This window comes from Ursus arctos, unplaced genomic scaffold (genome assembly GCF_023065955.2).
Source record: "Ursus arctos isolate Adak ecotype North America unplaced genomic scaffold, UrsArc2.0 scaffold_31, whole genome shotgun sequence".
NCBI classification, from domain to species: domain Eukaryota; kingdom Metazoa; phylum Chordata; class Mammalia; order Carnivora; family Ursidae; genus Ursus; species Ursus arctos.
In genome coordinates this window covers 27,862,516-27,877,795 of record NW_026622997.1, presented here as the reverse complement: position 1 = coordinate 27,877,795, position 15,280 = coordinate 27,862,516, and the positions used below count along the sequence as shown (strand labels likewise).

The following is a 15,280-nucleotide window of genomic DNA, read 5'->3' as shown; positions in this document are numbered from 1 at the left end:
CTCCAGTGCTGTCCATGTTGCAGCAAATGTTGAGAACTCGTTCTTTCTGATGGCTGAGTAATATTCCATTGTATATATGGACAACATCTTCTTTATCCATTCATCTGTTGAAGGGCATCTTGACTCCTTCCACAATTTAGCTATTGTGGGTAATGCTGCTATGAATATTAGGGTGCATAAGGCCCTTCTCTTCACTACGTCTGTATCTTTGGGATAAATACCCAAAGTGCAATTGCTGGGTCATAGGGTAGCTCTATTTATAACTCTTTAAGGGACCTCCACACTGTTTTCCAAAGTGGCTGTACCAACTTGCATTCCCACCAACAGTGTAAGAGGAATCCCCTTTCTCCACAACCACTCCAACATTTGTTGTTTCTTGCCTTGTCAATTTTTGCCATTCTAACTGGTGTAAGGTGGTATCTCAATGTGGTTTTGATTTGAATTTCCCTGATGGCAAATGATGTTGAACCTTTTTTCATGTGTCTGTTAGCCATTTGTATGTCTTCATTGGAAAAGTGTCTGTTCATATCTTCTGCCCATTTTTTGATTTGATTATTTGTTTCTCATGTATTGAGTTTGAGAAGTTCTTTATAGATCTTAGATACCAGTCTTTTATCTGTACTGTCATTTGCAAATATCTTCTCCCATTCCGTGGGCTGCCTCTTACTTTTTTGACTGTTTCCTTTGCTGTGCAGAAACTTTTTATCTTGATGAAGTCCCATAAGTTCATTTTTTCTTTTGCTTCTCTTGCGTTTGGAGATGTGTAATGAAAGAAGTTGCTATGGCCGATATCAAAGAGGTTACAGCCTATGTTCTCCTCTATGATTTTGATGGATTCCTGTCTCACATTGAGGTCTTTCATCCATTTGGAGTTTATCTTTGTGTATGGTGTGAGAGAGTGGTCAAGATTCATTCTTTTATAAATAGCTGTCCAATTTTCCCAGCACCACTTATTGAAGAGACTGTATTTTTTCCACTGAATGTTTTTTCCTTCTTTGTCAAAGATTAGTTGACCATAGAGCCGAGGGTCCATTTCTGGAGTCTCTATTCTGTTCCATTGTTCTATGTGTCTGTTTTTGTGCCAGTACCATGCAGTCTTTGTGATCACAGCTTTGTAGTGTAGCCTGAAAGCCAGCAACGTGATGCCCCCAGCTTTGTTTGCCCATTTCAACATTTCCTTGGTGATTCAGGGTCTTTTCTGGTTCCACGCAAATATAAGGGCTGTTTGTTCCAGTTCATTGAAAAATGTCATTGGTATTTTGATCCGGATGGCATTGAAAGTGTAGATTGCTCTGGGTAGCACAGACATTTTAACGATGTTTATTCTTCAGATCCATGAGCATGGAATAGTTTTCCATCTTTTTGTGTCTTCTTCAATGTCTTTCAAGAGTTATCTGTACTTTCTAGAATATAGATCCTTTACCTCTCTGGTTAAGTTAATTCGGAGATATAGTATGATTTTTGGTGCTATTGTAAATGGAATGGATTCCCTAATTTCTCTTTCTTCAGTCTCATTGTTCGTGCATAGAAATGCAACTGATTTCTGAGCATTGATTTTGTATCCTGCCACATTACTGAATTGTTGTATGAGTTCTAGTAATTTGGGGGTGGAGTCTTTTGGGTTTTCCATATAGAGTATCATGTCATCTGCGAAGAGAGAGTTTGACTTCTTTGCCAATTTGAATACCTTTTATTCTCTTGTGTTGTCTGATTGCTGCTGCTAGGACTTTTAGTACTATGTTGAATAATAATGGTGAGAGTGTGCATCCTTGTCGTGTTCCTGATCTTAAGGGAAAGGCTTTCAGCTTTTCCCCATTGAGAATGATATTCGCTGTAGACTTTTCATAGATGGTTTTTATGAAATTGAGGAATGTACTCTCTATCCCTAAACTCTGAAGGGTTTTAATCAGAAAAGGATGCTGTATTTTGTCAAATGCTTTTTCTGCATCAATTGAAAAGATCATATCGTTCTTGATTCTTTTCTTGTTGATGTGATCTACCACACTGTTTGATTGACAAATGTTGAACCACCCTTGCATCCCAGGGATGAATCCCACTTGGCTGTGATAGATAATCCTTTTAATGTACTGTTGGATCCTATTAGCTAGGATCTTGTTGAGAATTTTGGCATCCATATTCATCAGGGATATCGGTGTGTAATTCTTTTTGATGGGGTCTTTGCCTGGTTTGGGGACCAAGGTAATACTGGCCTCATAGAATGAGTTTGGCAGTTCTCCTTCTGTTTCTATTTTTTGAAACAGCTTCAGGAGAATAGGTATTATTTCCTCTTTGAATGTTTGATAGAATTCTCTGGGGAATCCATCAGGCCCTGGACTCTTGTTTTGGGGGAGGTTTTTGATCACTGCTTCAATCTCTTCATAATTAACCAGTCTGGTTAGATAATCAATTTCTTCCTGTTTCAGACTTGGTAGTTTATAGGTTTCCAGGAAGGTATCCATTTCTTCCAGATTGTTTAATTTATTGGCATATAGTTGTTGATAATAGTTTCTAATGATTGTTTCTATTTCCTTGATGTTAGTTGTGATCTCTCCCCTCTCATTCATAATTTGATTAATTTGGGTCCTTTTTCTACTCTTTTGAAAAAGTCTGGCCAGTGGCTTATTGATCTTATTAATTTTTTCAAAGAACCAGCTTCTAGTGTTCTTGATCTGCTCTACTGTGCTCCTGCTTTCTAATTCATTGATCTCTCCTCTAATCTTGATCAACTGCCTTCCTGTGCATGGGTTAGGCCTGTTCTTTTTTTCCAGCTTCAGCTTCTTGAGGTGAGAATATATAAACTGCATTTTAGATTTTTCTATTCTTTTGAGTGAGGCTTGGATGGCTATGTATTTTCCCGTTAGGACTGCCTTTGCAGTGTCCCATGGGTTTTGGACTGATGTGTTTTCTTTCTCATTGGTTTCCATACATTGCTTAAGCTCATCTTTAATTCCCTGGTTTACCCAATCATTCATAAGCAGGATGGTTCTTAGTTTCCAAGTGCTTGAGTTTCTTCCAAATTTTTCCTTGTGATTGAGTTCCAGTTTCAAAGCATTGTGGTCTAAGAATATGCAGGGAATAATCTGTCTTTTGGTATCAGTTGAGACCTGTTTTGTGACCCAGTATGTGGTCTATTCTGGAGAAAGTTCCATGTGCATTTGAAAAGAATGAGTATTCAGTTGTTCTGGGTGTAGTGTTCTGTATATATCTATGAGGTCCTTCTGGTCCAGTATGTCATTCATAGCCCTTGTTTCTTTGTTGATTTTCTGCTTAGGTGATCTGTCTATTGCTGAGAGCAGAGTGTGGAGGTCCCCTACTATTAACGTATTATTATCTATATGTCTCTTTATTCTGGTTAAGTGTTGGCTTGTGTATCTAGCTTCTCCCTTGTTGGGGGCATAGATGTTTATAATTGTCATATCCACTTGTTGGATACATCCTTTAAGAATAATATAGTGTAATTCTGTATCTCTAACTACCATCTTTAGTCTAAAATCCAATCTGTCTGATATGAGAATTGCTACCCCAGCTTTCTTTTGAGATTCGTTGGCATGAAAAATGGTTTTCCATCCCTTCACTTTCAGTCTGGATGTATCTTTAGGTTCAAAATGAGTCTCTTGTAGACAGCATATGGATGGGACATGTCTTTTTATCTAATCTGCAACCCTGTGGCATTATATGGGAGCATTTAGGCCATTCATGTTGAGAATGGTTATTGAGAGGTATGATTTTAATGTCATCTTGTTGCCTGTGAAGTCTTTGTTTCTATAGATTGTGTCTGTAAATTTCTGTTCTGTATCACTCTTGGGGTCTTTTTACTTTTATGGAACCCCCCCCTTAATATTTCTTGTAGGGCTGGCTTGGTGGTCACATATTCTTTCAGTTTCTGCTGATCTTGGAATCTCCTTGTCTCTCTATCCATTCTGAATGACAGCCTTGCTGGATAAAGGATCCTTGGCTGCATGTTCTTCTCACTTAGAGCTCTATGTCTTGCCAGCTTTTTCTGGCTTGCCAGGTCTCAGTAGACAGGTCTGATGTTATTCTGATGTTCCTCCCTCTGTACGTGAGGATTCTCTTCCCCTGGCCGCTTTCAATATTGTATCCTTGGATCTAATATTTGTGAATTGCCCTATGATGTGATGTGGTGTTGGTCTGTTCTCATTGATCTTGGGAGGGGTCCTCGCTGCCTCTTGGACATGAATGCTTGTTTCCTTTGCCAGATTAGGGAAGTTCTCAGGTACAATTTGCTCAAATATCTCTTCTAGACTTCTCTCTTTCTCCACCCCCTTGGGCATACTGATGATTCTGACATAGGAACGTTTCATTGAGTCAGTAATCTCCCGTAATCTACATTCTTGTGATTGAATTTTTTTGAGCCAATTCCCATTTTTTCCTTCTTTTCTAATATACCCTCTTACAATTCACTAATTTGTTCTTCTGCCTCATTTACCCTGGCCATCAGGCATCCAGTTTAGACTGTATTTGATTCGTAGCATTTTTAATTTCTACCAGATTTGCTCTCATTTCTGCCCTTAGAGATTCTATATTCTCGTTAATATTTTTGTTAATATTTTTTTCATGCTTACACAGCATCTTGATCATTGTTACTCTGAACTCCATTTCTGACAATTTGGTTATATCCATATACATTATTTCTGTGGCAAAGGCCAAAGTCTGTTTCTTTCCTTTTCTGTGGGGGATTCCTCCTCCTTGTCATTCTGATGAGGAGAGGTTGTGGGGATGCCCAGGGCCCAAATTATTGACCAGGACCCAAGCAATGTGCACTTGTTTTATAGGGACCTTAGGGATGTGGGCTTCTTGATTTTTCAGCCTGCCTTCTGTGGGATGGACCTGCCATGCTGATACTCAGGCAACCCTGTTTGGGTACAGTTGCCCTGACCCCTGTGAGAGGGGGTGGGGATGGGCACAATGCGAACCAGTATTTCCAAGCCTTTGTTCTCTGGAGGCTTTCCATCACAGTTTTCTGTGATTCTTCTGAGAGTCTGAGCCACAGTGGCCGTATCCTAGCCTCTGTCTCAGAACAGAGAGATCACAGTCCGCTCTCCACTGAGCTCTCCTGGCCACATTAACTCTGTTTTTGTCGGTGCTGCTAAAAACCCTGCAGCGTCCAGGGTTGTGCGCCCCACAGCCGCTCTCCTAGCCCTCACTCCCAGGGCCTGCATGTCTCTGTCCTTTGTGCTTCTAACACCCCCAGCTACCCCCGGCTCCCGCACACACTCCCGAGCTCCCTGTTTCAGTGTGGTTCGAGTGCGCTCTGGAGCTCCAGTCTTCTGCCTGGTTGCGTGCATGCTCCCGAACTCCCAGTTTCAGTCTAGTTTGAGTGCGTGCTCCAGAGCTCCAGGTCTCAGTCTGCTTTCTCGCAGGTGCCAGTCCGCGAGTCTGGCTCGCTCCCCAGTGTAGGTGGCTACTGCTTCCCTGCGCCCGATAGCAGCAGCTCCCTCCCCCTTCCGTTTATCTTCTGATATGTGTGCGCAGATTCATGGCTCCCCGCTTCGTACCTCCATACTCAGCGCTGAAGATGTTCATTTGTAGAGATCCAGATGTATCTACTTATGTCTTCGGCTGATTTTGTGGGTGTTCAGGATGATCTGATAGATATCCAGCTCGATTCAGGGGACCAGCTGAAAAAAGGTCCCCTACTCCTCTGTCATCTTTTTTCTTCCTATACATATGTTTATCACTAATTATACAAATAATGTCTTCACCAAGGGTATCTTATTTTGTCTGACATAGTCAGAAATTTTTTCAAAATTAATAATCTATTTCATTAAGCTACTAATAAGATAACATCTCTTAGAAAATTATGTTAAATATATATTTTGTTCTAAATCTTGAATTTCTTATATCCTTTAAACTGTCTATAAGACAAATATATAGGATGAAATTCTAGTTACCTCTTTCCACATCTTCACCATTCTTCTTTTATTCAGTCAATTGTTAAAAATCCATACCCTGGTCTCACTTTTCTAAGATAAAAATGTACTTAATTGCTGTTTTTTTACTTTCTATTTCTTGGGTTTTGTTTATTTTTTCTGATTCCATTTATCTTACCAATATTCTGTGCACTGAAAATTTTCAACTCATTTTCATTTTCTGTGTTGGTTTTCCTTGACCTTTGCTTACATTTACATGAGTTTTTTCCTTTTTACTTTTCAGAAGGACTTCAGCAGGAAATTTGTAACTTTTTTCTGGCATTCTTTTTACCAATGTATTTCCTAGGAATATTTTTTATTTGTTCCTTTTCATTCCTTTGATTTATTCTTAGGCTTCTATCTTCCAGATGATTGCCATAATTTCATTATAAGCTGGGTGAGGTGAGGGGATTAGGTAAAGAAGTGGTTTCCTCTATTTAATTGAAAGCTGCCATTTAAATTGAGTTCTCCAACATGTCTTCTGAGACAAAGTGCCCATTGTTTTGTACATAATATTGCTTCAGTTCTTAATGGATGTGCTCAGATTCCAAAGTGGCCAAGTGAGAGAAGTTCCTATATTTGGTGGCCTTTTACACACTTTGCATATTAGTGATGTCAAGTGTAACCTTGATGCATGAAAGTTTCCTTCTCTTGACCATATTTCCAGTGATCCAAGGTATGTAAGTATTTTTGCATTCTTTGCTTGATTACTGTCTCTTTCCAACCACAGTTATTACTCTTTTATTTTTACTTGAATACATTTACTTATTAATTCAATAGTTTGCTCTTACTTCATGGTCTTTTACACGTTCATTTTTTTTCACTCAAACTTCATTGATAATATATCTCTAAAGTTGAAGGCTGTCTTCTAAGATATTCCTATGCTATTTGTAGTATCACATAAGAAGAATTATTTAAATCTTCATGTTCTACATTGTATTGTAGAGAGATTGTATTCTGCAAATTGTAGTAAAGTTTTTACATGGAACGGACTTTGGAGATTCCTTTTATTACTTTTGAAATGAGCTTTACTTGGCCAACATGCAGATACAAACATTGGCAAATGTGTTTTTAATTATATCTTCCTTATGAGGTTAAGAAAATCTGTCTCATACATGGGTGTTTGTGTATTTTCTCTCAGCTAGGAGGAAGGCTCAATACAAGTCTGGTGAGTAATGCTTACCACTTTTCTCTCACAAAGCTCCATTCTTCCATCTCTTGGATCCTGCCTGCCCTAAGGTTGTAAGACAGTATGCAGAAATACCAAAAAAAAAAAAAAAAAAAAAAGTCTTTGGTTGGCAAAGAAGCATTTGTAGCATCAGCTTTCTAAATTTAAAGAGTTTTAGTAAATTCTCTCAGAAGTGCAAACCTCAAATGATTTCAGCATTTCTTCTTCCTCTCTTCCATCCTTGTCTTGATTTTATGTTTTCTTTCCTGCTCCTCTTTGTCTTGCTTCTATATTTGTACCTATGCTACTCGTGATCTTTTTTATTATGATATTTGAAGAAAAGGGAATATGAAAACAATACAGAATTAAGAGAGGAAATCCAAGAGTTTCAGAAGAAATGGGACAAAGATGGAGAAATGGAAAAGACATTGAGAGAAAACAGGTAAAATGTTTCCTTTTCCTTTTTTTTTTTTTTTCTCTTTTTTTCCAGACTGGAGGAAGGCACTATTATATGCTGGTGAGTGATATGAACTCTGATGAAGAAAATCCTATTATCAAAGATATTTTAAATCAATACCTACTTTGTGCAAAACAATGTACTAAAAAGCAAAGCAACTCTAAAGCATTCGTTCCATGAACTCAGGAGATTACTCAATATTTTAATAAATAATAGTGTGTTGGAGATATTAAATGTTAGTAGTTTCATTGTTTTTGAGCATAGGTTGAGCATAGATAGAGTGGTTGTCTGCTAAAAATCTGAGAAAACTAAAGCAAAAAGTAAGTTATTTGATCAGATTCACCATATTCCCTATTTCCTCTCAACATCTTAGATACTTAAATGATATTTATCCCGAGGGAACATTATATAAAGAGAACATAGGGATGTGTCAGATCTTCAAGTCAAACACAATTTAGCAAAAGGCAAATAGATATTTAAGGATATGAAAGAGTATTTCTTTTGGTTGCTGTTATTCCTGAATTAATCCTAGGGAATTTATATTCATAGTATTCTGGTAAGAAAGGCAGCTATGTTTTAGAGGGTGTGTTCTCATGTACACTTGTTTCTTGTAGATTGGAGGAAAGAAGAGTTCCAGGCTGGTAAGTCTATGATGATGCAGGAGCTATCCTGCTCCTTATGGGGTAGTCTCAGGAAAAGATGGGTGGAGGTGAGTTAGATATACCTAGGGCAAGAGAAACCCTCACAGAATGGGGGACCCTCTGGCCCAGGCCTACTTGATCCTTCCCAGAAAAATAATAGTCCGTTTGTCTGCAGAAAATGTGACCCTGGATGCAGCCACTGCCCATCCTTCCCTCCTCCTGTCTGAAAACAGGAGGCGAGTGACCTGGCAAGAAAGGCATCAAGATCTACCCAGCTCCACCCAGAGATTTGACTCCCTCCCCTGTGTGTTGGGTCAGCTGCACATCAGCTCTGGGAGATCCTTCTGGGAGGTTAAGGTTGAGGATGCATCTTCTTGGGACCTGGGAGTTTGTCAGAATAATGTAACAAGGAAGGGGAGGGTCACAGTGTCCCCACAGAATGGTTTCTGGGCCATCAGGCTCTATAATAGGGAGTACTGGGCCCTCACCTCCCCAGAAGCTTGTCTTACTGTAAGAGAAATACCCCATAGTGTGGGGATATTTCTGGATTATGAGGCTGGAGATGTATCTTTCTATAATATGACAGATGGATCCCACATTTTCTCCTTTCCTCAGAACACATTTAGTGGTGCCCTAAGACCACTTTTCAGGCTTTGGTCCTCTGCCTCAGGCTCCCTAGCCATCTGTCCAGGTGGAGAAGAGAGAGATCTTGTAATTAATATGCCTGTATATGAGCAATGATTATTTTGGGCCCCAGTGAGTATTATAATTCTCCCCTAAGGAGATGCAAATTGATCTTTTCCTGTTTCTTATAAGTTATTCTTAAGATGGTGCTCTGAGACAAAAACTGATGATTGCTCCTCATATCAATTCTCTCTTCTTCCTTACTTATAATGTTTTCATACTATTACCCTGTCCTATGACAACCTCATATAAACATTAGATTTCTTAGCTTCCTCCGCTGCATGTGACTAATTGATGGACAGTGTGTTATAAATTGAATTATTCTGTAAGATTCCTGGAATGTGTCCTTAAAGAGAAATTGTATCCTTCTTTTTCTCTTTACCTTTTCTGCTGGACAAAGTTGTCACAGTGAATAGAACTGAAAGAACATCTATGACTATGAAATACTACATGCATGGCAGAGAAATTAGAATAGACTTGTTTTTTTGGCAACTTTATGGAACTACTCTATTATGTAACTTCAGAATTCTTTTCTGTGAGAAATAAATTTTTATATCATTAAGCCATTTGTTTATTGGATATTTGTCATTTGTGATTGAATCTATCCCTGAATGATGCGCTCTCCCTTTAAACATGGCGGCAGATGACATCCACAACTGAATATTTAGATGGAACAGAAAGTATAAAGTCCAGTAGTTGATTACTTAGATACTAATACTACTCCAGTGTGTCAGTCTCATTTAGATCCCTCAATTTTTCTGATGCATCAGTTCCACCTGAGTTCACTTCCTACCCTTTCCTACTTTAGTCCCATGGTTAATAATTTCTAGCGTTCTCTTGCTGATAAATGAAAATCCCTGGCATCATTATCTTTCTGTTATGTTGTCTTGGCAAAACTCAAAATATGGACCAATCTAAGTATCCATTCTCATACCGGCAGCTTAATATGCTATAAAATTCCACACATAAGAGGAGATTGGTTTCTCTATACATGCATAGCCACCTATGAGAACTTGAACACCAGCACTATCCAATAATCCTCCCATGTGTCTCCAGCCATTTGAATTTTCTTACTTTTGCAGTCAGATTCATTAATAATTTCACCTTCTTTGAGGCACCTGTGTGGTTCAGTTAAGCATCCAACTCTTGATCTCAGCCCAGGTGTTGATCTCAGGGTCATGAGTTCAAGCCCTCTGTGGGGCTGCATGCAGTGCATGGAGTCAACTTAAAAAAAAAATCCACCTTCTTTAAATTTCCAAGTCTACTGCCCCCTTAATCTCAGTGTATGATTATACCCTCACTTCGTTTTTTTTTTTATTTTTAAATTTACATTCAATTAATTAAAATATAATGTATTATTTGTTTCAGGGATATAGGCTTGTTATTCATCAGTCTTATATAATATCCAGTGCTCATTACAACACATACCCTCCCCAATTTCCATCACCCAGTTACTCCATCCCTCTCCCCCCCTCCCCCCCAGCAACCATCAGTTTGTTTCCTATGATTAAGAGTCTCCTAAGGTTTGTCCCCTTCCCTGGTTTCATCTTTTTTCATTTTTTCCTCTCTTCCTCTATGATCCTCTGCCTTGTTTCCTAAATTCCACATATCAGTCAGATCATAATGATAATTGTCTTTCTCTGAGTGACTTATTCTGCTTAGCATAATACTCACTAGTTCTGTCCATGTCATTGTAAATGGCAAGATTTAATTACTTTGATGGCTGCATAATATTCCATTGTATATATGTATACCAAATCTTTATCCATTCATCTGTAGATGGCCATCTGGGCTCTTTCCACAGTTTGGCTATTGTGGACATTGCTGCTATAAACATTGGGGTGCAGGTGCCCCTTCAGATCACTACATTTGTATCTTTGGGGTAAATACCCAGTAGTACAAATGCTGGGTCATAGGGTAACTCTATTATCAACTTTTTGAGGACCCTCCATACTGTTTTCCAGAGGGGCTGCTCCAGCTTGCACTCCCACCAACAGTGTAAGAGGGTTCCCCTTTCCCCACATCTTTGCCAACATCTGTTGTTTCCTGACTTGTTAATTTTAACCATTCTGACTAGTGTGAGGTGGTATCTCATTGTAGTTTTGATTTGTATTTCCCTGATGCCGAGTGATGTTGAGCAGTTTTTCATGTGTCTGATGGCCATTTGGATGTCTTCTTTGGAGAAATGTCTGTTTATGTTTTCTGCCCATTTCTTGATTGGATTATTTGTTCTTTGAGTGTTGAGTTTGAGAACTTCTTTATAGATTTTGGATACTAGCCCTTTATCTGATATGTCATTTGCAAATATCTTCTCCCATTCTGTTGGTTGTCTTTTGGTTTTGTCAACTGTTTCCTTTGCTGTGCAAAAGCTTTTAATCTTGATGAAGTCCCAATAGCTCATTTTTGCCTTTGTTTACCCTGCCTTTGGAGACATGTCTAACAAGAAGTTGCTACAGACAAGGTTGAAGAGCTTACTACCTGTGTTCTCCTCTAGGATTTTGATGGATTCCTGTCTCACATTAGGTCTTTCATCCACTTTTGTGTATGTTGTAAGGAAATGGTCCAGTCTCATTCTTCCACATCTGGCTTTCCAATTTTCCCAACACCATTTGTTGAAGAGACTGTCTTTTTTCCAATGGATAGTCTTTCCTGCTTTGTTGAAGATTAGTTGACCATAAAGTTGAGGGTCCATTTCTGGGTTCTCTATTCTATTCCAGTGATTTATGTGCCTGTTTTTTGCCAGTACCATACTGTCTTCATGATGCCAACTTTGTAATATAGCTTGAAGTCTAGAATTGTGATGCCAGCAGTTTCGGTTTTCTTTTTCAACATTCCTTTGGTTATTTGGGATCTTTTCTGGTTCCACACAAATTTTAGGATTATTTGTTTCAGTTCCATGAAAAAAGTTGATGGTATTTTGGTAGCGATTGCAATAAATGTGTAGATTGAACTAGGCAGCATAGACATTTTAACAATATTTTTTGTTCCAGTCCTATGAGCATGGAACATTTTTCCATTTCCTTGTGTCTGCTTCAATTTCTTTCATTAGTATTCTACAGTTTTCTGAGTATAGGTCCTTTGCCTCTTTGGTTAGATTTATTCCAAGGTATCTTATGGTTTTGGGTACAATTGTAAATTGGATCGACTCCTTAATTTCTCTTTCTTCTGTCTCATTGGTGTATAGAAATGCACCTGATTTCTGTGCATTGATTTTATATCCTGCCACTTTACTGAATTCCTGTATGAGTTCTGACAATTTTGGGGTGGAGTCTTTTAGATTTTCCACATAGAGTATCATGTCATCTGCAAAGAGTGAGAGTTTGATATCTTCTTTGCCAGTTCGGATGATTTTTATTTCTTTTTGATGTCTGATTTCTGAGGCTAGGGCTTCTAGTACTATGTTGAACAGCAGTGGTGATAGTGGACATCCCTGCAGTGTTCCTGACCTTAGGAGAAAAGCTCTCAGTTTTTCCCCATTGAGAATGATATTTGCTGTGGTCTTTTCATAGATGCTTTTATGATATTGAGGTATGTACCCTCTATCCTTACACTGTGAAAGGTTTTAATCAAGAAAGGCTGCTGTACTTCATCAAATGCTTTTTCTGCAACTATTGAAAGGACCATATGGTTCTATATCCTTTCTTTTATTTATGTAATGTATCACTTTGATTGATTTGTGGAAGTTGAACCGCCCTTGCAGTCCAGGAACAAATCCCACTTGGTCGTGGTGAATAATCCTTTTTATGTACTGTTGGATCCTATTGGCTAGTATTTTGGTGAGATTTTTTGCATCCATGTTCATCAGGGATATTGGTCTTTAATTCTCCTTTTTTTTTTTTTTAGATTTTATTTATTTATTTGACAGAGAGAGCGAGAGAGGGAACACAGCAGGGGGAGTGGGAGAGGGAGAAGCTGGTTTCCCGCTGAGCAGGGAGCCCAATGCGGGGCTCGATCCCAGGGCCCTGGGATCATGACCTGAGCCGAAGGCAGACACTTAATGACTGAGCCACCCAGGCTCCCCTCAATTCTCCTTTTTGGTGGGGTCTTTGTTTGGTTTTGGGATCAAGGTAATCCTGGCCTCATAGAAGGAGTTTGGAAGTTTTCCTTCCATTTTGATTTTTTGAAGCCGCTTCAGAAGAATAGGTGTTAATTCTTTAAATGCTTGGTAGAATTCCTCTGGGAAGCCATCCAGCCCTGGGCTCTTGATTGTTGAGAGAGTTTTGATTACTGCTTCAATTTCCTTGTGGGTTATGGGTCTGTTCAGGTTTTCTATTTCTTCCAGGTTTTGTTTTGGTAGTTTATACCTCTCAAGGAATGCATCCATTTCTTATAGATTGCCTAATTTGTTGGCATATAGTTGCTCATAATATGTTTTTATAATAGTTTGTATTTCTTTGGTGTTGGTTGTGATCTCCCCTCTTTCATTCATGATTTTATTAATTTGGGTCCTTTCTCTTCCTTTTTGAGAAGTCTGGCCAGGGGTTTATGAGTCTTATTAATTTTTCTTTCAACAAACCAGCTCCTAGTTTCATAGATGTGTTCTACTGTTCTTTGGTTTCTATTTCATTGATTTCTGCTCTAATCTTTATTGTTTCTCTTCTCCTGCTGGGTTTAAGCTTTCTTTGCTGTTCTTTCTTCAACTCCTTTGATTGTAGGGTTAGGTTGTGTATTTGAGACTTTTCTTATGTCTTGTGAAAGGCTTGTAGTGCTATATACTTCCCTGTTAGGACCACATTTGCTGCATCCCAAAGATTTTGAACAGCTGTGTTTTCATTCTCATTAGTTTCCATGAATTTTTAAAATTCCTCTTTCATTTCTTGGTTGACCAATTCATTCTTTAGTAGGATGCTCTTTTGCCTCCATGTATTTGAGTTCTTTCCAAATTTCCTCTTGTGATTGAGTTCCAGTTTCAAAGCCTTGTGGTCCAAAAATATGCAGGAAATGATCCAAATCTTTTTGTGCCAGTTGAGACCTGATTTATGACCCAGGATGTGATCTATTCTGGAGAATGTTCCACGTGCACTCAAGAAGAATGTGAATCTGTTGCTTTGGGATGGAATGTTCTGAATATATCTGTGAAGTCCATCTTGTCCAGTGTGTCATTCAAAGCCCTTATTTCCTTGTTAATCTGCTTAGATGATCTGTCCATTGCAGTGAGGGGGGCATTAAATCCCCTGCTATTATTGTACTATTATCCATGTGTTTCTTTGATTTTGTTATTAATTGGTTTCTCTAATTGGCCCCAACTTTCTTTTGATGTCCATTAGCAAGATAAATGATTTTTCACACACCCCCCCCTTTAAATCTGAAGGTGTGTTTGGATCTAAAATGAGTCTTTTGCTAACAGCATATTGATGGCTCTTGCTTTTTGATCCAATCTGATACTCTGTATCTTTTGATTGGGGCATTTAGCCTATTTACATTCAGAGTAACTATTGAAAGATATGAACTTAGTGCCATTGCGTTGCCTGTACAGTGACTGCTATTGTATATTGTCTCTGTTCTTTTCTGGTCTATGTTACTTTTGGACTCTCTTTTTGCTTAGAGGACCCCTTTTACTATTTCTTGTAGGCCTGGTTTGGTGATCACAAATTCTTTTAGTTTCTCTTTGTCCTGGAAGCTCTTTATCACTCCTTCTATTTTGAATGACATCCTAGCTGGATAAAGTATTCTTGGCTGCATATTTTTCTCAGTTAGTACCCTGAATATATCATGCCAGTCCTTTCTGGCCTGCCAGGTCTCTGTGGACAGGTATTCTGCCAATCTAATGTTTCTACCATTATAGGTTACAGACCTCTTGTCCTGAGCTGCTTTCAGGATTGTCTCTTTGTCTCTGAGATTTGTAAGTTTCTCTATTATATGTTGGGGTGTTGACATATTTTTATTGATTTTGAGGGGGGTTCTCTGTGTCTCCTGGATTTTGATACCTGTTTCCTTCCCCTTATTAGGGATGTTTCCCTTTATAATTCTGCTCCTGTCTCTTTCCTCTTCTTCTAGGATCCCAATTATTCTAATATTGTTCTGCTTTACTGTATCATTTGTCTCTCGAATTCTCCCCTCGTGATCCACTAGTTATTTATCTCTCTTTTTGCTCTCTTTTTCTCAGCTTCTTTATTCTCCACTGTTTGGTCTTTTATATCACTAATTTTTTCTTCTGCCTCATTTATCATAGCAGTTAGAGCCTCCATTTTTTATTGCATCTCCTCAATAGACTTTTCGATTTCAACTTGGTTAGATTTAGTTCTTCCATATCTCTCGAAAGGGATTCTCTAGTGTCGTCTACACTTTTTTCAAGCCCAGCTAAGATATTTATAATTGTTATTTTGAACGCCAGTTCTGACATCTTATTAATGTTTATATTGATTAGGTCCTTGGCAGTCAGTACTGCCTCTTGTTCTCT

At 38.6% G+C, this 15,280-nt stretch overlaps 1 protein-coding gene across 1 annotated transcript in view; it reads left to right on the top strand.

The window, feature by feature from the left end:
• LOC130542235 (butyrophilin subfamily 1 member A1-like) overlaps positions 1-9,438 on the top strand; it is a 101,566-nt gene extending 92,128 nt beyond the window's left edge. The window contains exons 10-13 of the mRNA XM_057304952.1: positions 7,072-7,098; positions 7,589-7,615; positions 8,170-8,196; positions 8,372-9,438. Coding sequence (XP_057160935.1) covers positions 7,072-7,098; positions 7,589-7,615; positions 8,170-8,196; positions 8,372-8,937 — 647 coding nt within the window. The 3' untranslated portion in view covers positions 8,938-9,438. The remainder of the gene's footprint in view (positions 1-7,071; positions 7,099-7,588; positions 7,616-8,169; positions 8,197-8,371) is intronic.
• The last annotated feature ends 5,842 nt before the right edge of the window (positions 9,439-15,280 follow it).